Source organism: Poecile atricapillus, chromosome 3, assembly GCF_030490865.1.
Source record: "Poecile atricapillus isolate bPoeAtr1 chromosome 3, bPoeAtr1.hap1, whole genome shotgun sequence".
NCBI classification, from domain to species: domain Eukaryota; kingdom Metazoa; phylum Chordata; class Aves; order Passeriformes; family Paridae; genus Poecile; species Poecile atricapillus.
This window is the reverse complement of record NC_081251.1, coordinates 98,085,262-98,105,465: the sequence shown is the minus strand read 5'-3', so window position 1 is coordinate 98,105,465 and position 20,204 is coordinate 98,085,262. Positions and strand designations below refer to the sequence as shown.

The window sequence follows — 20,204 nt, the reverse complement described above, 5'->3', positions numbered from 1 at the left end:
GGCTGAGCAGACTTTGGTGTTGGTAGCTATAATCCCCTTACCCTCTCTTTTTCTTATGCTTTGCTTTCTCTTCCCTCTATCACATGTTAGTGCTGATGAGCACTCAATAAAGTGTGTTTTGCTGTTTGAGTCCCTGGTGTGCTGATAACCTTTTGTACTCTAAGATTAAATAAAAGAACCACATCACGAATCCCACCTTGTGGATCGTGACAGATACCCAGCTGCAAGGCACATATGACATCAAATATAGGCTGGAGTGGCAAATGCCACTGTTGCCCCAGGTCTGTCGTCACAAAGCAAAGCAAGAGCTTTGGGATCTGATGGCCAAATTTCACAAACTGATTTATTTTTATGATGAGTGTGCTGAGAGCAAAATTCCAGAAGGTAGAAGATGAGGAAGCTCAGTGTTGGACATTTCTGGGAGGTTCAGACAGCCCAGCCACAATGGATTACTGGAAGTACTCCATCAGCAGCATCCTGGTGGAGAGGGACACTGAAGATGAGGCTATTGTGGACCTTTTTTTATAATGGGTATGTGTGGGCAATCAAGCCAGGTGAGCTCCTCGCATTCACCTCAAGAATCACTTGGTCACAGACCAGGATTGGAAAATGTTCCTACTGTGGGAATCACCATGGATTGTAAAAAGTATGGTGGGATTTATGAAAACCTGGTGGTGGGTGAAGACAATGTGATGGATGTCAGAAGACAGTGACAGCAGATCTATTCCTACTGGCAGGACCCCAAAACCCAGATCTTCCTCATAGGCAAGAAGAGAGTCCACAGAGGAGTCCTTAATTAGAAGGACCAGGATATGACTGTGAGCATGAAAGTATGGCACAAATAGTGCCAAAGAGGCAGACATCTGCCCGAGCACAGACAAGGGAATTAAACCTGGTTTTGTTGTAGATGTCTTTGTCTTCTACCAGATGAGGGGTGCTGGACAGGCAGCAGTGCTGGGACAGCAGCAGTCCACCTGAGTAGGTGTGATACAGAAGGGAGTAATATGTACCTTCCTCATCAGGATGCTCTGTATTACTTTTGTGGTCTCCCAGCCATTTTGGGTGGTTGCTCCTTGTTATTCACATTTTACTAATTGATACTGGGGTAAAGCTCTCTGGCAACATTAGCTTTGTGAAAAGGCAAGATGGAGGGCAATGCCTTTGCCCTCTTGGTCACCACTTTGCTGTTTAAACCATGCCCTGATTCCAGTCATGGGTTTTGAGACCTTTCTCCTTCTGAAAGTACACCACAATATGAAAGATAAACAGAACTTGTTCATTTTGAATTTTCTCCCCTGAACAAGCCCAGAACAGTTCTGGAGATTAACTATTAATCAGCAGAGCCTTGTGCTGCTGTTGGATTGTGTGGGGGACACGTGCAGAGACAGTCTGCTGCCTGCTCACCTTCCACATCACTTGAAACTCCTTCTTATGCTACTTTACTGAGACAGCCTGTCTTCCATACCCCTGGGATCCCCACACTGGTCCAGGTAAATCCTAGGTGCTAAACTGCTTGATCTGGTTTGACCAGACCTGCCCCACCACCTTCAGATCATTGGCCAACTGAGTAAAAAATAATTACTTGTGATTGCTTTTATGACTCCACCACAGACATGAGAGGGGAGCCAACCCTGCTGAGTAGACTGAGAGCCCTTGCACACTCTTTGGTAACCATTAATCTTCTCATTCAACATGGAGTCTATATTTTGTTGAATTTAATTGAATTCACACAAGAGGTCTTTAATCTGCACCTGTACCCACAGGAGCAGAAAAATGCTATAAGGGGAACCAGACATCTTATATATTAGTAAATGTTCAACAAAACTGCAGCAACTGTCTGGTGTCTGATAATCAGTGCTTTCTTATTAATCATTAATTATTGAATCAAAACACTGACATAAGTACTAAAGAGATAAAAACAAAAACACAAACTCTTTTTAGAATCTAACAAAAAGAAAGTGAGGCATCACATAAAAATATTTTAAAAATCAAACAAATTACTATTTATGCTGGCCACTCCTGACGAACATTAATGCTTATTTTCTCAACCTTCAGGCAAAAATAAGCTACTAACACCTGTGGTTTCTTGATGACTGGCAGTATTCTACACAGTTCAAACTGAAAAGTGCAGAATGATTTTGCTCTCCAAACTTCTGTCTATGAGGCATCAAAATATCAGAATTTGAGATAAGATGAAAAAAAATTGGATGATTTACTGCGTGCTTGCTTGCTTCTTTTGGGTGACAGAGAAAATAGGTCTGGAGTACACATATACTTTACCAGCATAAGAATTTGGAGAAGTAAAGCCCTTGATGGTTGTGAGAAGCTACAGCTCCTTCCTTGCTACATATTGTGGGCAGCACAGTGATGTACAGAACCAGATCCTTTTAGTTCAAAGGACTTGTTAAGTGCATTCAGAAATAACTCACCTTTGCTAAAAATTGGGTATTAATTTAGAGAAAAAAAATATTTCAAAATCCAAGAAGGACCTTAAACTTTCATTCCCTAGATTTGCTGACCTAAGTATCCTAAGGAGATTTTGTTCAGACCAGCCCTTCTGTTACATTCAGCTCTCACTCTTCTTGGAGAGTATGGTGGGAAGGAGCTTAAAGTAATAACAGAAGGCAGCTGCATCTGCATAATCTCTCCTTTCCTGCTGTGAAACAAGGAACATAAAATCAGAAATAGCTGTGGACAACATAGTTGTGGCTAAATGTTTCAGGTCTAATTCCGCAGGCTTTGAGGAAAGGCCTCTTCACCCACGCACCAGGTAACTCCCAAACAGCCTCCAGTAAACAGCCTGACCAGCAGGTTTGTTTAATCCTCCATCCCAGGCACACACATGCCTAGGAGCCACCAGCCACTAGCAATGTGAATAGAGCCACCCAGACAAAATGTAAGTCCTGGTTTTGTTACAATCCAAACACAGCCTCTTGTGTGACAGAACTGTGTTTGTTGTAGCCAGAGCAGGCACAGTACTCCTGCCCTTAAAAGCAAATGACCATTTTTTCAATTGCTGATAACTTCATCGAAAATGTGTCTGATCACATGAAAAAGTCACAGCGTCAATCTTGCAGCAAACTGGGGCCAGGCTCCCTCAGTCATGAAATTGTGTGATGCTGACATATCTTTAAAAAGCATGATGTTAACTCAGTAGCACAGGACAAATTTGCAGGTAGAAAAAAAGTTAATGGAGAATGTAAAAGGCATATCTGCCTTCAGATGTGGTTGGCAATTTGAGATAATTCTAAAGGCAAACCTAGACTCTTGTAGCAGCAGCTCTATCAGAGGCCTAAGATGAATGATGAGGAGAGAGTTGAACAATTTTACTTGTTTCAGCTAAAAAAAAAAAGCAGCTGGGGATCTTCTAAGTCTTCAATATGTACACAGCGCTGAACTTTGGAAAGGTATAAATTACCACTTTGAGGGGAGAGGTTTGGATGGAGATTATGAAAAATAAAGCAGTGACAAGGACAGCAAAATACTGGCCTCAATCAGGTGTCAGTGTGTCAGGATGGAGCTAAATGTAGCCTGGGTTTGTCTCAGTGAAAGAATTAAATGCACACACTGGCGATATGGCAGTTATTTTCTCAGTGACTCTCTGATAATTCAGCAAAAGGCAGGGATGAGGGGATAACATGGCCAAGTATGCTGATTTCAACAAGATATGATAAAAATCACATTATACTCACACAAATTATGTCCTTTTTCCAAAGTTAGAAAAAACAATAAATTCAAAAAATTCCTTCACAGAGAGGAGGGAGGATAAAAGCATTGCTGTTTCCTCTTAAAATCTTGAAGGAAATCAGAGTTCAGTGAGTCATGCACTAGAAATTAGTTCAGTGAAATTCATGTGTGGAAAAATCTCAGGCGAGTAATTGGCGACGAAAGAGTTATAAATAGAGACATTAATGATAGATGCCTTTTAATGGAGCCAGAGCAAGGAAATAAAAGGATCTCTCTTTTATGGTGAAGGTTTTTCTATACAGAGGATTATTTATACCCAAGACCCGGGTGGGCTGTTCAGCTACTTTGGTAGCTATCAGCTGTCATTCCAGATATACAGGAAGATGAATTGAAAATTTGGTTATTCTTCCAGTCAAAAACTAAACTTCAGTCTCTGTAAAGGTACCAGGACAACACAGAAGTGGTAGTTCCAGGCAAATATTTGGCCCAGTATTAATTAATAGAGACTGTTGATGTTATGAGTTCTCCCATTGTTCTGTAAATGCTATTTTCCATGTGAATATAACATCCATCAGCAGATTCGGGAGTCTGAAGGGTCAGGTCAGAGCTGTGTATCACCCGGGAGAGCAGGTAAGGATCAAAGGAGAGGCTTTGCCGGGGAGCAGGGCATTTGTTTTTCAGCACAAACATCAACATTTCTGCAGCTCTGGTTTCCCTGCCGTCACGGGGCAGGATGGGATTCACCAAGGACAGGAAAGTCTCCACCCTAATTCAGACACAGCTGAAAAAACAACCTGATGCTAGTTCAGTGTCCCAGGAAAGGAAGGAGCAAGGATTCCTTTACGGGCAGCAGAAACGGGAATACAGAAAGCATGAGGAGGCAAGTACGTGTGGTTTGCTGGAGCTGGGGTCCAAGGCATTCCTGGGGGGATGTGATTCCAGTCTGCCAACCTCCGACTCAAAATTACACATTCTCTCGTAGGCAGCTGTCCTCTCTCCAGAAAACGGCGAGATTTAGAAACAAGAAGTGGCCGTGGCTCCTCCCTCACCTCCAGTGAATCTTCCTTGAGGAATGTTTCTGAGGCACAGCAAGAACTTCAAGACAAAGTGCCATGCATTTTTAGGTGTTGAAGGAAAAAACCTGACACAAGAACAATGTTCCTATGGCTTTACATTTGAAACACTTGAATAGAGGAGTCTCAAGGTTCCACTGGGTAGGAAACACTGGTATACGGAGATGCACATTACGCTGAGACCCCACATCCTGAGGATGGATCTGGACAAACAGGGAGGCCAGCTTAGGGAAAGGCAGGAAATCCCTGCAGGAGATGAGGCAGAACAACCGGGCAGGCTGACAGGCTGGAAATCTGTGGGTTTTTTTTCCCAGGAGATGGCAGTAAAGGACAATCGCCTTTCAGCCAGCGGAGCGCGGGGCAGTGGAAGCCGAGCTGCTCCTCAGGCAGCGCTGCCACCCTCGCCAGTCGCTCCTTGTTACCAGGAGCAAAGCTTTATTCTTCGCGTCAGTGCTTCTAGCAAGGGTGAGGAGCTCAGTCTTCTACATTTCCATAGAGTAGGTAAATTAAAAGCCTTCTGCTTACCGTGGCAGGATCCCACTCCCACCTCATCCAGACTACAAGAAGCCCAGGAGATCTCTCCTCCAGCCTCCCGCTCACAGGGGTAAGCGCTGCATTCGTGCTGCGTTGCTTCCCACTTTGTACAGTCGTGCCTTGAGACCCTCCACAGACAGACCTCAGCCTTCTGAAGTAACTTCTTCTCATGCTTAATGATCACATTATTGCTTTCCCTGACTTGTTTCTGGCTGAAAACTCCTCAGCTTGGATTTATGACCATTGCTGTCTAGCTGCAGATTTCATTAAAGAGCCTGGCTCCATCTTGTTGGAAACCCTTTGTTATGTACTGAAAAGCTGCTGTCAAGTTTCTCCTAAGTCTTCCCTTCTCCAGCTGAACAAGTCCAGAGCCCTGCATCTCTCTTCACGCACGTTGCAGGATTCAGTAAAGTGCACCACCCTCTCTAGACTGCACCCCAAAACAGGACCATCAGCCTAATAGTGCTTCCTGAAAGAAGAAGAAAGGGAAGGATTTTATTCCTTCACTTTCTCTTAATTTGGTTATCTCCATTAATATACAAGTTCTTCAGGCTCTCTACTCTTCCTTGAAGAAAAAAGGATTTCCAAAGCACACTCTGTACAGGTAACTGCAGCAACTTTGTGCATATTTTAGGATCAGTTTTGTCTCATAAGAGGCCAGCGTTCAGCCAACAAGGTGCTCAGGATACAGAAAAAGAGAGAGCTGGTTTTACTACACCCCGACACAAAACCTGCCCCTTTCCCAGTCTTACAGACAGGGAGAGGTTAGAAAGGGCATTCATCCCTGAAGTGATCCATGACCTGGGAGTGGCAAAGATCTGGAAGTGCCAAAGTGCTGTGGTGTGGTGCAACTCTCCTCAGTCACTGCATGTCCAAAGTAAGCTGTTCAGGAGTGCTTCCTTGCTGCTAATGTTGCAGCACAAAGGACAATAGCTATGAGTCCTCTGCCATTTCCTCAGAGCCTACGGTAAGCCAGAGGAGTAATTAAATACTCTGGCAAAAACAGCAGAAATATGCTTTATTCTCCTCTGTGACTCATTGAGCAGTTGCCAGGAATAGCCAGGAATTTAAAGTAAAAGTTACTGCCAGGCTGTCTTTTTAGTGGAGTTTGCTGCTGAAAGAAGCATGGACAAGTTGATTACGTACTTCTTGCCACTCCTGCACGTATTCAGCTTCCCAAACCTATTTATCCTGCCATTTGTTATAAGGCACAGTGAAATGAAATCTCAAGTGAAATGGGAATCTGAAGGGAACCAGATAGACAGTAGCACACCACTGAAGACAAAACCTGGCAAGTGAAGCAATGGGTAGAGGTTTCATGAAGGGGCTGAAGGGAGGAACTATTTTGTTCAGCTGAAACATCAAATCAAATCTTCCCCATATACCCACCATGGTATCCACCACATCCCACATTGTATATGAGCAAGTCAAACATCTGTTTTGTTCCTCTAAGGCACCAAGAGTTCAGCTGCAGACAAGCCCATTTTATAAAAGAGCCTGTGTGGTTGAAAGCTGTCCCTGCTGGGGTGGCTCCTCCAAGGATTACCCTGCCAAGAATACCTAACACACGCGCAGAAGCCAAGATTCAGTCCCAGACTGCCCTCATGGCATGGCACCTGCCAGGGCTGGGAGCCCAGGCTCCTCAGCAATCCCAGCCTCCTCCCATCACCAACGTCTTGCTCTCCCTCATTTCCTGTGCAGACTTCCAGCACGGCAGTTCTGCTTCAGATGGAGGCTGCCCATTTTGTTGGCTGAACAGATGACCTGCCAGCCAGTGCCGAGGCGGCCAGGGAACGTTTCCTCATCTCTTGTGTCACCGAGACAACATTTAGCAACAGAGCTGCAGGACCTGCCCTGTTCCACCTGTTTGCATCATAGCTAAGCCAGACCTGGACCAACAGAGATGCTGCCATGACTGACAGGAAGTACAGCCCTCTGCCATCGCCCGAGCTGAAAAATGAACCTCACCCTCTGGATTCAGAGTTTCTAGACACTGCTGCATGAGCTGGGCTAATGAACGGAGTAGCAAACCATCAGGACAAGGCTTGGCCTCACAAATTCCCTTCAGGAGCTGAGGACTGAATCAGAACTGATAAGCAGCACTAATTGGTAACCTCAGTGAGAACTATCAGTTCATTTTGAGGGAGGAAAATGAATCATTAGCTGGTTTATTGCAACAGCATAGGTTACTCGCTTACTTTTTCTTTCTCTCTCCTCTTTCTTTGTTTTTGGTCTATTTTAGAAACATTGGCCAGCCAAAGCTGACTCACCAGTATGCCTGAGGCTTTTCTTTTCTCAGGCTCACGCAGAAGCACCATGTACATGTCATTCAGGTTCTGTATGGATAGCAACCAGGTTATTCCCTTAAAGTTGCACCATGTGAGCAGAGACTGAATGTCAGCAGACAAAAGTCCACTGAGCTGAGCAGTTCAGGAGCTAAGGTTCATGTTTACCTTTGTGGAAGGTCTGAAGGGCTGGACCCTGTGTGGTGCAATAAGGGAGCAGTCTTACTAGTCAGGGGACACACAGACAAATAGATGGGACACTCACTCCACACAGAAAAAATGAAGACACAAATCTCTCCCTGCACAGTTTTAGTAAATTAGAAAATAGGTCTCATGATTTATGCTGTAAGAGCATTGTAAAACATGGAGTGGTGTAACAAAATCAGAAGTTAATCCCAAACTCTGCAGGCTGGTGTGGCATGTGGGTGTTAGGACAGCCCTGTTCTTATTGCGTTATCAGCGGTCCTATGGCATGCTGCTGGGGCAGATAAGAGGGACAGGTCTGTCCCCACAAAAAAGCTCAAGAGAAACAACAGAAGGCATGAAATCAATGAGCAAAATCCCTTTGTGGTTATTCCTACCCCAGCTTTTGCAACCTTAGGTCCTCTGAAGCCTCATCTCCACACCTTGCTGCTCCCAAGCATTTCCACATGGTCTGGGCTACAATCATCTCCTACCAGGGCACTGAAGCCACAGGCAAAACAACATGGGGAAGTTTACACTGCAGCTTCCCCTCGCTGGCTGGGCTGCAGCTGAGAAACTCCTCCTTTGTGTTCTTACTTACGTGTGTAGGTAAAAACAGACATGATCTTGTGGTTTTTATTTACAGTCCACTTAGAAAAGAGCATAACACCCTGCCCCACCCCCCCCAATCTGATTCATTTGCTACATTTAAAAGAAATACAGTGTGGTTTGCCAAGACATACAAACTTCTTTGTTCAGAAAAGGCAAAGAAAGCAAGTGAACAGCATTTTTTTCCAGTTAAGTCAACTCCTTGATTACAAAAATACCATCAAAACTAGAAATATATATAATACAGAGAAAGTGCTAGCAGAGAAGTCATTTATGACTACCACAAAAGACTGACAGAAACAAACAAACAAACCCCACAAAATTTTTAAGGTCCATAAACTGCCTTGTTCCTGTGTCATCAATATATGATTTATGTCCCTGGAGGTGTGACATGGAAGTTGCTGCATCTGCAACACTGAGCTGATATTGACATCCTCTGCTTACAGCTTCCAGGTGCAGAAATGAAGATGGAGCTGGCAGATTATTTGGGCCTGTTCTCATACATCACATTTATACATTCTTATATCAAATCCTGCATGGATTATTTTTTTTTTTTCTCAGATGCAGCTAGCAATCAATTTCTGTTTCCCCTGGTGAACACCATAGGATTAGGTGTAAAATGCCCCAGCTTCCAGAATCAAGTATATCACATATAAACTCCATTCTCAGTAAAAGAATATATGCAGATTTCATAGTAACAGAGGAAAAGTTTAAACTGTTAATCACAGTGAGCCTTTAATGCCTCAAGATCACAAATACACACCTAATTTTCTTTCTGGATTTTTGCATCTTTCTCATGATTACTTAAAGGCTCATTATGACAGTGTTTGAAATGAACAACCATGATGCAGCAAAGCTCTCCATGTCTCAGGGCATGTTCCATTTATGTCCAAGTATATTTTTAAGTACACTCATAATCTTAACCCTCTCAGTTAGAAAACCACCACCAATAATCAGAATCTCAGAAAACCAAATATTATCTTTTCCTAGTCCTCTGTTATCTGTTTCCTCCACTGCTCTGACAATTCCTCTCACTACCCAAACTCATCTCCACCTTCCCAGCTGCTTTCCCATTCTCTGTTTTCCTTCATGTCTCACTCCCTCATCTACTTGCTTTTCCATCCATCCTTGGCTCTCTTCCATACAGCACAAAGCTCTGGAAAACCAACTCATGCCCAAAACCAAATTTAAATTAAATTAATCAAAGATTATTTTCTCATCCTTACACTTCTTTGACCCGATCTGATTTTACAAAGCACTGGAATATTTTTCAGAGAAGAGCACTCAGTCTTGGAAAGGGCACAGGGGATCAGGGCTGTTGGTCCAAGAGTTTTTTCAGATCCAGGTCTCAAATTTAATTCTGAGAAAGCAGCAATGGCCTCATGTCCTCTCCTGTGGGGCACACGGAGCTGTGCTAGCGGACGAAGGATGCCACGTGTGCTGACACTCCAAAGGGAGCAGAATAGGCTGCTGCTAATCCTTGCAGGCCGACCACCAAGTAGTGACAACTCTTCTGCAGAACCTTTCCGACATTCTGGGGAGAGAGATGAGAAAAGGGGATAAAAAAAGACGAGGTGATAGAAAATACCTTCACTTAAAGTCATTCTGACAGCTGGTGTCACGGCCCCAGAAAATTAAATTCTCCCACAGCTAACGAGGGCTGGAGAGTGGAAAAACATTTTCCATCTATTTTTATATAGGCATACACACCCACGGGGTATAGTTAAACTGAACGGATGCAGCCTCCACAGGAAGCCAGGCTTTCACATGTGATTCTATTCAAGAATAAAATTAGTTTAAATTCACCCTAGTTTGTAGAAGTACATTATTCCCACATTACATGTTCCAACTATGTTAGTAATTCCTAGAAGTTCATAAGGATCTAAAACTGGAGCTGAACAAGAAAGCGGTAATCACTGAAAATATTTCTATGGAAATTTCATTGCTTTTTTGTCAAAATCAGAAAGTTTTGATCCACATCAGTACACATTCAGGAGCTCATCTATGTACTGCACTAGAGGTAAACTTGCCATGGATAACTGAAAACCTTAATCTAATTTTCAATTAATTTTTGATAGTTTTTGCTCATGTGGCTGCTCACAACTGGGGAATTAATACAATGTGGTCAGATTTAGAGGAACATCAGAATTAATTATTAGTAACTCTTTATAGTTGTGTGAGACTTCATTAAAATGACTCTTGTAACATGGGAAACATCAAATCTGAGTAAATATTTTTAAATCAGTGAAATCCAGTCAATATCTATTATATTCTTATGATTTCTTAAAGCTGGATTACAGAGGTTCTGACACATAAAAACCGTCAGCTGTCATGATGTTGCTACACAGTTGAACTTAGCTGGTTTTACTCCTATAGAGACTTACTCAAAAGGAGTTGAGGTGCCAAAATAAAAAGGTTGCTCGAGCCAGGGGGCAGATCCTGAGGATGGAGGAGGAGATTCAGGGACTTCCCTTCCCACATCTGCCCCTGCCTCATTATATCACTCTGGAGTATTCTTTCCCCCTTCCTGCCCTTCATTTACCTACCCAGACCTCACCTGTTCTTTCATGAGTTGTTCTTTATGCCAGAGCCAAACTGGCAACCCTTCCCTTTGGGAATGTCATCTGACCAACACAAAAGGGAATACACAGTGCCCAAGAACTGGCCTGTGCTCTAAACACCATTAAAAGAACCTTTATATACCAACAGCATCACCAACAGCAAAGTGATGATCTGTTGCAACCCTTCTCACAAAACTGCACCGTACAGGCTTGAGACAGCTTCCTACAGCATGGGACCTGGAAAACACAGTGCTGGAAACTCAAAGAATCAAATTTGTCATGAAATAATTAAATACTCTGTTAGTTTCTTTATGAAGCAGTGGGATTTGAGAGGCAGCTCAGGACAATGCTGACATCTGTAAACTCAATTTCAAAAGTAACTTTGTCAAGCTAATGGCATTTTCTGCATGTCAGACATAACAAGCATAGCTTTACCAAAATCATGGGGTTTTTTAATAGAATGCAGTAAAAAATCGTGTTTCATGATGACACCTATAATCTCAGCAGCTGGAAAGGATTCCTGACAACAGAGAGGTTTCTCCTGCTAACACAGAAACTACTTTTTGCTACGAATATCCAAGACATACCTGAGATGTACTTCAGTGACATGAACAAGAGAAAAACAATAGAATTCTTCCACATGGCAGTTTTGTAACCAAAGGCACCCGTCTTCCGGTGGGAAGAAAACCAAACCACCAGACTGTAGGACTTGTGACTTCCCACACAGGAAAGCAAAAGAACAATTTTGATCCAAAATTGTCGCTACAGATGAAGAACAAGCTGCATTTTTTTCCCTGTAACTCACAGCAGTGATTTCTAAGGGTCACCTTGGCCAAGGAATGTCCTGCAGGGCTGTTTACCGTTTCTTTCGGGCACTTCAGTGGAAGGGAAAAAATGCAGGCCAATTAACTGGAAGTTTTAAGGAATAGTTTTAAAATTATGATGCCGAGGGAAACGCAGAACCAAGCGAGGCAAAGCACCCGTCACATGGATCAGCTTAGTGTCATTTTCACTTCGAATAGACAGATTTTGTGCTCTTTGATCCAGGCGAGGGTCGGTGTCCGCCCCCCCCACCCCAGCAGCACCGGCTCCTTCCCGGGCAGATCCAGAACGAGCCCTGACCCCACCTCGGAGCCGGGCGCGGGTTCGGAAGCGCCTGCGGGATAAGGGGCATCCCGAGAGTCCCTCGGAACTGTCGGAGCCGAGGCCCCGCTGCCTTCCCGGCACCGCAGACACCGTGCCGGGGGTCCCCGTACCGAGGGTCCCCGCTCCTGTGCCCTCACCTTTCCGTACTTCTTCAGGCGTTTCCCGTAGGGCCGCTTGCCCCGCGGCGGGCGCAGCGGCTCGTAGGAGCCGGGCAGGACGGCGAAGCGCACCTTCCTGCACCCGGCGCCCTCCTCCTCCTCCTCCTCCTGCTGCTGCTGCTGCTGCTGCAGCGCCGCCGGCCGCGGGGCCCCCGCGCTGCCCCCGGCCCCCGCCGCCTCCTCCTCCTCTCCGGGCAGGATGGAGACCTGGTCGTCGCCGGGCCCTCGGCGGGAGAACCTGCCCCTCACCTTGGCGCCCAGCCGCGCACCCACGGTCATGGTGCCGCCGGGCGCCGACCCGTCTGCGCCGACCTCGGGCGCTTCCTCCGCCGCTGCGCCACAGGTGTGGCCGGAGGCGGCCGCTGCCCCCTCCCCGGGGCGGGACGGCTGCGGGAAGAGGCGCCCCGGCCCGGGACAGGCGATGCCCTCGGCTCCGGACCCCGGCCCCGCCACCGCTGTGGTGCGGGCAGTCGGGAGCTGCTGCGGGAGCCCGGGATTGGAGCCCGTCAGCTCAGCGGGGACAGGTGAGCTCTGACGGGGCGGCACAGCCCGCACCGCCCCCGGGCTGCTCGCCAGGGCCGGCGAGAGCCTTGGAAGATCCTTCCGTGGCACCGCACGCTCTGCACCGGCCCACGGCAGCACCGCTCCAGGTCACCCTCTTTCCCCCTCAGCCAAAAAGGCCAAGCTCCTTGGATATCCCTCAGTTATAGGTGTTCCTACTAAAGCTAAGGGTGAACAGCCTCTTCTGCCTCCTGGGCTGCACTCAGCTACCCCTGGCAAAGGGGCAAGTGGAGGAATTTCTCAGTGGCTTTTGCCCAGATACCGGGGAGGCTGTGATAGCCCCACCTCGGCGGCTGCAGTGTAGCAGCTGCCTCTCCTAAGCAGTGTTCCTCAGCTGGGGTACATCAAGAAATGCAAAATTGTACAGGGAGGATAGATGCAATTTATTAAACCAGTTGGTGTATTTATCAACATTTGATACGCATATGAATGCTTTGGGCAAGCGGATGCAACATGGGGACAGACTAATCCTTTCCCTTGGATTCTTCTTACCGAGAAACAAAGCCTTGAACCTGCATCTCCCCAAGATGCGTGCATAACATTTGGAAAGTAAATCCTGCACTTCACATTCTTATCTGCCCCAAGGATGGTGATTCACCACCTCTACAGCTCCAGAAAGCTCTGTAAAGAACAGTGGGGCCACATCCCTGGATGGTGGAAGTCTCAAGACCGTCACTACAGAAGTGCTCTATCCCATAAATGAGAAGCTCTGATGTAGGTAGTTTTCCCCTATCATCCCAAGAGAGGCAGGCTTTTCCCCACAGACTTGGTTTGTACCTCACAAGTTTGTTTTCCAGAATTCAACTATCAGAATACATCTCTCAGCTGAGATTTAGTGTCTCCATTCGCAAGACGGCAGGGGAATCACAACATGTTCTGACATGAGTAGGTCCAAGGTACCCCGAGGTGTGTGACACCAGATACCAACACCTCATGTCTCAACAGCTCATGGAATTGTAGCATCACCCATTACCATATGGCATAATGACCCCACTCGGTTCCCCAGCAGTGTTATTCATTCAGTGGACCAAGACTGACTATTTTATTTTCACTGATTTATATACATTTTAATGATTTTAAACTGGACTGTGTGAAAAGGGATGCACTAGTTTTGGAAATGTTGGTATACCCCAAAGAAAGAAATGATTCAAAAAACTCACCCCAACCCAGACAAGCTGAACCATGCAGTAACCCCACTGCTCACCCTCCACCCGTCCCAAACATCCCCTAGAGATGCTGCCAACAAATTACAGTTGAATTAATGAGGCCTCTGAAGATTTGAGGCATCCCTCTTCCCAGCCTGGAGCTGGGAAACATGATGTGGCATTTAAAAAACTCTTGTGTATTTCTGAAGTTAGAGCCCTGCTGATAAAATGCCACACCAGTCCCCTCCCCCATGGAAGTTGGGAGCATTTGGATCCGAAATGCAGCTTATTTCTCTTGCCTAAGAAGTAGCTGAGACATAACAGGTCCAGCACAAGGCAGCTGTTGAGGGTGCCCAGAACCAGGCACTGGGTCATCTCACTGATCCCGGACTAAGACTCTGCTTGCCAATAAAACCAGAGACCTTTTTCAGAACCGCTTTCTCTGATCTTCCCATCTTACTCCTGCTGGGGCAGCAGATTTGGAAAGCCAAAAGCTGCACTAGTATGCACCTACACCTTTTGCACTCAGACTGTGTCCCTGGGGAAGCTCCAGGTGTATTTGCTATGGAGAGCATGAGGTGGGTCACAGCTCATCTTCCAGCAAGGTAAAGGGAGGAGGGCACAGAGGTCAGGAATCAGGCCAATTTCACACTGCTGGCAGCCACTGGACAGAACACCATTTGCAGGCTGCCCTGACACATAAACTTTGAAGTGACAGGGCCATGTTTCATGGGTAAGCTGAATGAAAATTTGTCAGCTCTGTCCTCTGGACAAACTGTGTGTGTTTTGCTACATTTCAGTTTACACAGAGTGGTGAAAACCAGCGGCAATCTAGGGCAAAGTTAGCCATGGAAAAACAGCGCCTGTAAAGCGGGAGGCTCTCCTAAGTACTTAATCTACTGTCTCACAGCATGACCTATATTTTTTCCACTGAACCTTCTGAAAAGGCAAAGGGTTTTCTTTCATGACCAAGTTCATACATGACCTTAGATTACATTCCAGTTGTGTATTTTTAAGAACAATTGAGTAATTATGGACATTTATGGGTAAATTGAGCAGACACACAACGCCCTCCTCCCCAGACTGATTTTTGGTGAATTCCTGTAAAAGCTCCTGGACATCCATTTCTAAGCAATGCTAAACCACTGACACTTTCTGAACAGTGCAGGAGCACTGAACCCATACCATGCTAATCCTGAATTCACACCATGCTGAAGATGGAGCCTGTGCACCTTTAAACTGTTTTGCTACCTGCAGTAATGACTGTGCTTTTATAAAGGGCAAACAACAAGTATTTTAGTATGAGAACTGTTCAAGTAAGTTTTAATAGAGTGCACCAGTGAATCAAGATGACTTGCATCAGATTTGGTTCAATGAACATCAGATAAAAAAAAAAGAAAAGGGGCTACAGTTCTTTCTTTCCAAACACCACCCTTTTTCTAAGGCAACAATACACGTCCATTTCCGAACATAACTGTTACATAGGAAAGCTACATCACAGTACAGTATGTAAAGTCCATCTCGGTCAAGAAGCCATTAGAGAATGGCACATTTACTACACTTACAGCTTTCTAACTTAGGGTTACAGAGTTTACCACAGCTTTTTTTTTCATTTTTATTTTTTAAAGTGACAATTCCTTAATGAACTTTCTATTCTTCACAAGAGTGTGCAGATGGGGCCCATATGTTGATATTACAGTAATTACGACATTAAATAACATTGCACAACCAACCTCTATGGTTAATTCAGTACAAAAGAACAAGTATTAAAATGTACCAGTACTAGTGGTTTTACATAGTTTATAATCATTAATTATGAAGGAAAAAAATTGTGGGGCTGTTTTTTTTTCTTTTCTGTAGGCAAGTGCCTAATTACAAAGCTGCACATTACAGGCATAATGATGTGGAATAAATACAAGAAATCTGGTAAAATATTAAACACAAACAGGTTACATGGGAACAAACTGTACAACCACAAAAGCATAAATCAACAATTTATCATTATAAACAATGTATGTTTAGCTGTAAAATATTACGTGGAATTGCATGTACTCTTTGGGGGCACATGTTCCAAAAGCCAAGCTAATTCCTGAGGTGGTATTATTAACTTACACAATTGGTCAACACTTCAGATTATCTTGTGCTATTAAACAGTCCCAATGTTAATAGATTTCCATAAAATGGAATTTGTAGTATTCTGAAGGCAGCAAATAAGTGATATTTTACACCAAGATATTAAAATGAAATAATTCTGGTTCTCCGTTTTGGTGCTACATTTGTTAATGGGCCATGGGAATAAGCACTGGAATTTGCAGACAGAAATCACTTATGCCTGGTTTCTGTTCCCCCACAGCTCTGAGCTGGCCAAAGGCAGAACAAAGTTTCTAAACTGTAAGTGCCAACACTGTAAACATATTTGTCTCTTTTTTTTCAACTAAACACTGTCCAATAACAAGGATAAGAGCCAAAGATAAGCAGGAACAGTCTCATGTAGAACAAAAGCCAATTATTCATCGACTTTTGGTTCAACTCATGAACAATTTTTAAATAATTAAAAATGGTCATGCTACAGTTGTGAAAACTAGTTTGTGCATTTGACTCAGGACACAAGTTTTTAAAAAACGCATGGTAGAGGTAAGACTTATAAAACCCACCAAAAATGTAAATGATAGGGAAGAACTTTTCCAACTCAAAGCATCAAACATACATTTCTGTGCAGAAATCTAGACAACTATACAAGATCTGAATTTAAGCAGTCATCTTTTTATTATACAACTCTATGAACATAAAATGAACAGAATGCTCTATATACTTACCTGTACATGTGAACATAACTTCTTTAGCTACAGTTATTTAATATAGGTCATACTGGATTTAACTTTACAATTCTGAATAACTATGTATAACCTTATTGCAGTAAGGGCAATTTCTACATGGGGAGTTTCACAGGCCAATCACATTAGGCGAAACCAGTACATTCAAAGTGTAGATCATGTATGAATCTTCCCTGATCCCAAAGAATTTAGGTTCTCTTTACAGCTTAAGCTCGTTTGCTATCTTGGATGCAATGTTCTTAAATGCGATAGAAGTCCCAGATATTCTCTTGAAGCGAACTCCATTGAGCGACAATCGTGGCAGTTTGCAGACTTCCATCTCCCACTGAACAAGGCTGTCTTGTCGTGCATCACCGTGGACACAGAAAAGCAAAAACCTCTCTTTTTGTTCATAATCACAGTTATTGGCATCTAACACTTTCCGAATCTCTCTCATCATATCATTCGGGTCCATAGAACTCGTGGTCTTCATACTCCACGTGAAGCGCAAGGAGCGTGGCTTTGAATCTTTGCTATCCTCCTTCTCTCTGTCTTTAGGCTCCCCAGAAACACTCCTGGAACAAGTGACACACAGCAAAGTCAAAACCAGAGCAGCGTAGCCGAGAGAGAGAAGAGAAATACAGTTCTTGAACAGGGGTTTCTAAACTGCCACTGAGATGCCATGAGTCACGGGCAAGCTAATTCAGGGATTGGGATGGGCTCTGCTGAACAGCCCTGCCCCACGTGCCGCACGCGTGTGCTCAGCACAGCGCTGTGCCACGGTAGTGGCACACAGCAAAGCAAGTTTGGAAACCCCTGCTCTACAATGTTCTAATGACAACATGTGCAATGGGAACTGCAGCAGACACACGTTACTCCATACTGCTCCAAAGAAAGTGGAATCTATGTAAAAGCATGACTGAAGTTCTGCAGATTTCATGATCTGGAGCATGCCATACACCAACAAAACTGAAGTTGAGGGACACAATCCTGAAGCAGAAATCATACTGTAAAAGCAGCAGAGGAAGAAATCCCACCCTGCAACTCACAAGCCTTTAGTTAATTCCCTCCCCTCTTTTCTGCCTTCCCCCCCCTTTTGTATTTATTTAATTTTTGACCTCTCTCTGTGCCAAAAGACTTTATAATAATGTGTTTTATTTTAACATACAATGATATTGACGAGGCAGAATTTTGGACTGTAATTTGGCTGTGAACAGCCTATTGGTCACCATTTGAGTACAGAGCCAGCAGCTTTTACAAGTAAGAAACAGCGACTTGTGTTTTACAAATACAGACACAAACTATTTTATTGGATAAAGGACAAAATTGCAAGGGAGCAATTTCCAATTAATGCTCTTAGTCTGATGCTTCATTATCAAATAGATTACTTGTTCCATTGCAGAAAACATTTTGAGAACCAGCACTAATTATTTTAAAGTAATTCCACAGTCAGCTGTATCTGCTCTTGCCCCAGGTATTCCTGATGCTGATGCCTCCACATCCACCATGGGGGAAAGGTGCTGCTCTCATTTAGAGTCTATAAACTATCATTATTCAGAGAGGAGTCAAAACAAACACTTTTAATTCAACTTTGTGTGACCCCCAGAGAACTGCATTGATATTAAGGGATGGAGCAGGGATAAGATCTCAAATGACTTTTTTAGCCCAAAACAGACACTGTAGGATGACAAAAAGCAGAGAAAGCTAAAGAATGAAAGCAAAAGCTGAAAGCAACTTTACACTTCATTTCAACACTCAGTCTCTTTTCCCTTTCTACATCCAAGAATTTGACAGCTAAGAGACTCTGAATTGAAAAGGGCTAACTTAGATAAATGCATTGTGTATTATATACAGTGTAAGAATGTGCTGTTTATTTTTTTTTAAATAGAGGCTGTTTTGAAAACTATATCAATACTTTCTGTAAGTGACCGGTTTAGAATGAATGCAAACTACAATGCCTGTTCGTTAGAGAGCAGAAAAATAAAGAGGTATGCGCTGTGCTTAAGCACACCAAAAGCTGAAACATGGCAAAAGAGCAGATATACTGGAAAATGAGCATATGAAGGAATGTTTTATTGCTAACAAAGCATATATAGATTTGTGTACAGTGGTTGCCGCAGAAATTCAATATTTGGCAGTCACTACCCCTTTTGTCTGAATGTCACTTGCTTTATTTCTCAGAACAAGTGACATTCATTTCTCAGGGACTATAAGGTGTTTACTTATGGCAAGCAGCAGCTTTACTAATGAGCACAGTATGTAACTATAGTAAAAATTTAATAGATACATATATACACACAGACACACGAAGTATTTACACTGTCCACTGAAACCAAAAGTAAACACCATTAAATATTTGTAAAGTCAAAACATGATTTTAAGTGCCTAAAGGATTGGTTAACTCCTACAGGGGGCTTTATTATTCAAAGGAATATGCTTACATAAAGTTTTGTATTAAATACTTCGCAAGAAAGCAGAAATGAGGGATATAAAGGACCTTGCCAAGACCCCCTCCCCCCAAACAGAAAACATTTTGAAATACAGAATACTTAACCACTATTCTCTTTTACATTTTGATTTAAAAGGCTTTAAGAAATCACTTGATTCGAAAGACCTAGGAGCGAAGTATTAATAGTGACTCCTCACCTTGAGGTGTCAGTTCTGCCACTGGCTTCGCCTTCACTTGGATCCCTCAAAACAAAGTTAAGGTTGAGATTCAATGATAAAGGTGAAAAATAAAAGTTAAGAAAACCTACACCTAGAACAATGTTAAATAGCTACTGATGAAAAAAAAATCAGTATAAATAATGTCAAGCCTAATACTGTTTAATATAATTTTTTCACAGCTGTAATTTTTAGTTTCCCTTTATGACACCTTAATTTTTTCCAGCTCTGATGTGTAACTGTTTAATTTTTTTCACCAATTGATGGTAAAATTAACAAGTTCTTCTGAACCTACTGCAGACAGAGCAATGGCCACATGTAATTCCAGCGAGCACAGAGGAGCAGTTGGTCAAGGTGGTCCAGGGGAGCTCCACTCTGCGCCCTTGTGGGTCAGGCCTTTGTGTATTCCTGAAAGCACTTTGAGACAAGCCCATGCTTAAGCACACTCAAGCAATTAACAGTAAGATGTGCCTAAGAGTTTGTGAGACCAAATGCTTGAAGCCCAAGTTCAGGAAGGTTACTTCAACATCTGCTTTACTTTTAAGCAAATCAGCTGTTACACTGACTTCAGTGAGATTGAATGTATCTTTAACTTTTTGCATTAGAGCTGTGCTTTGCAAGGAAACTGGTTTATATTATGTCTTTTTAGCATGAAGCAACTTGAAATATATTCCCAGATTGTGTAAGCCACCTAGGTATGTTCCTAGTGCTGCTGTATCAGTATTTAGCACCCAATTTCAATTACCTGATTAATGTAATACCTTCAAAACACAAATACTTTAGTG

The 20,204-nt window shown here is 43.6% G+C and overlaps 2 protein-coding genes across 6 annotated transcripts in view; both read right to left on the bottom strand.

The window, feature by feature from the left end:
• Positions 1-8,367: 8,367 nt before the first annotated feature.
• Positions 8,368-12,698, bottom strand: C3H1orf115 (chromosome 3 C1orf115 homolog). Its single transcript, XM_058834439.1, has 2 exons — positions 12,216-12,698; positions 8,368-9,905 (listed from the first exon to the last, which is right to left on the bottom strand). Exons 1-2 carry the CDS (start codon positions 12,513-12,515, stop codon positions 9,786-9,788), a joined length of 420 nt encoding a protein of 139 aa, XP_058690422.1. The 5' UTR covers positions 12,516-12,698; the 3' UTR covers positions 8,368-9,785.
• Positions 12,699-16,374: 3,676 nt separating this feature from the next.
• Positions 16,375-20,204, bottom strand: part of MARK1 (microtubule affinity regulating kinase 1) — a 56,660-nt gene continuing 52,830 nt past the window's right edge. For 3 of the 5 annotated variants that reach the window (XM_058834434.1, XM_058834435.1, XM_058834438.1), the window contains 2 exons: positions 19,402-19,446; positions 16,375-17,330 (listed from right to left, as the gene is read on the bottom strand). In XM_058834434.1, coding sequence (XP_058690417.1) covers positions 16,976-17,330; positions 19,402-19,446 — 400 coding nt within the window. In that variant the 3' untranslated portion in view covers positions 16,375-16,975. The remainder of the gene's footprint in view (positions 17,331-19,401; positions 19,447-20,204) is intronic. The other 2 variants (XM_058834436.1, XM_058834437.1) reach the window with 1 other exon arrangement.

Excerpts from the sequence above, each read along its gene's own strand:
- C3H1orf115 (XM_058834439.1), bottom strand. The coding sequence starts at position 12,515 with ATGACCGTGGGTGCGCGGCTGGGCGCCAAGGTGAGGGGCAGGTTCTCC. Across the intron at positions 9,906-12,215 it reads GCCTGAAGAAGTACGGAAAG|AATGTCGGAAAGGTTCTGCA; the intron begins GTGAGGGCACAG and ends CTCTCTCCCCAG.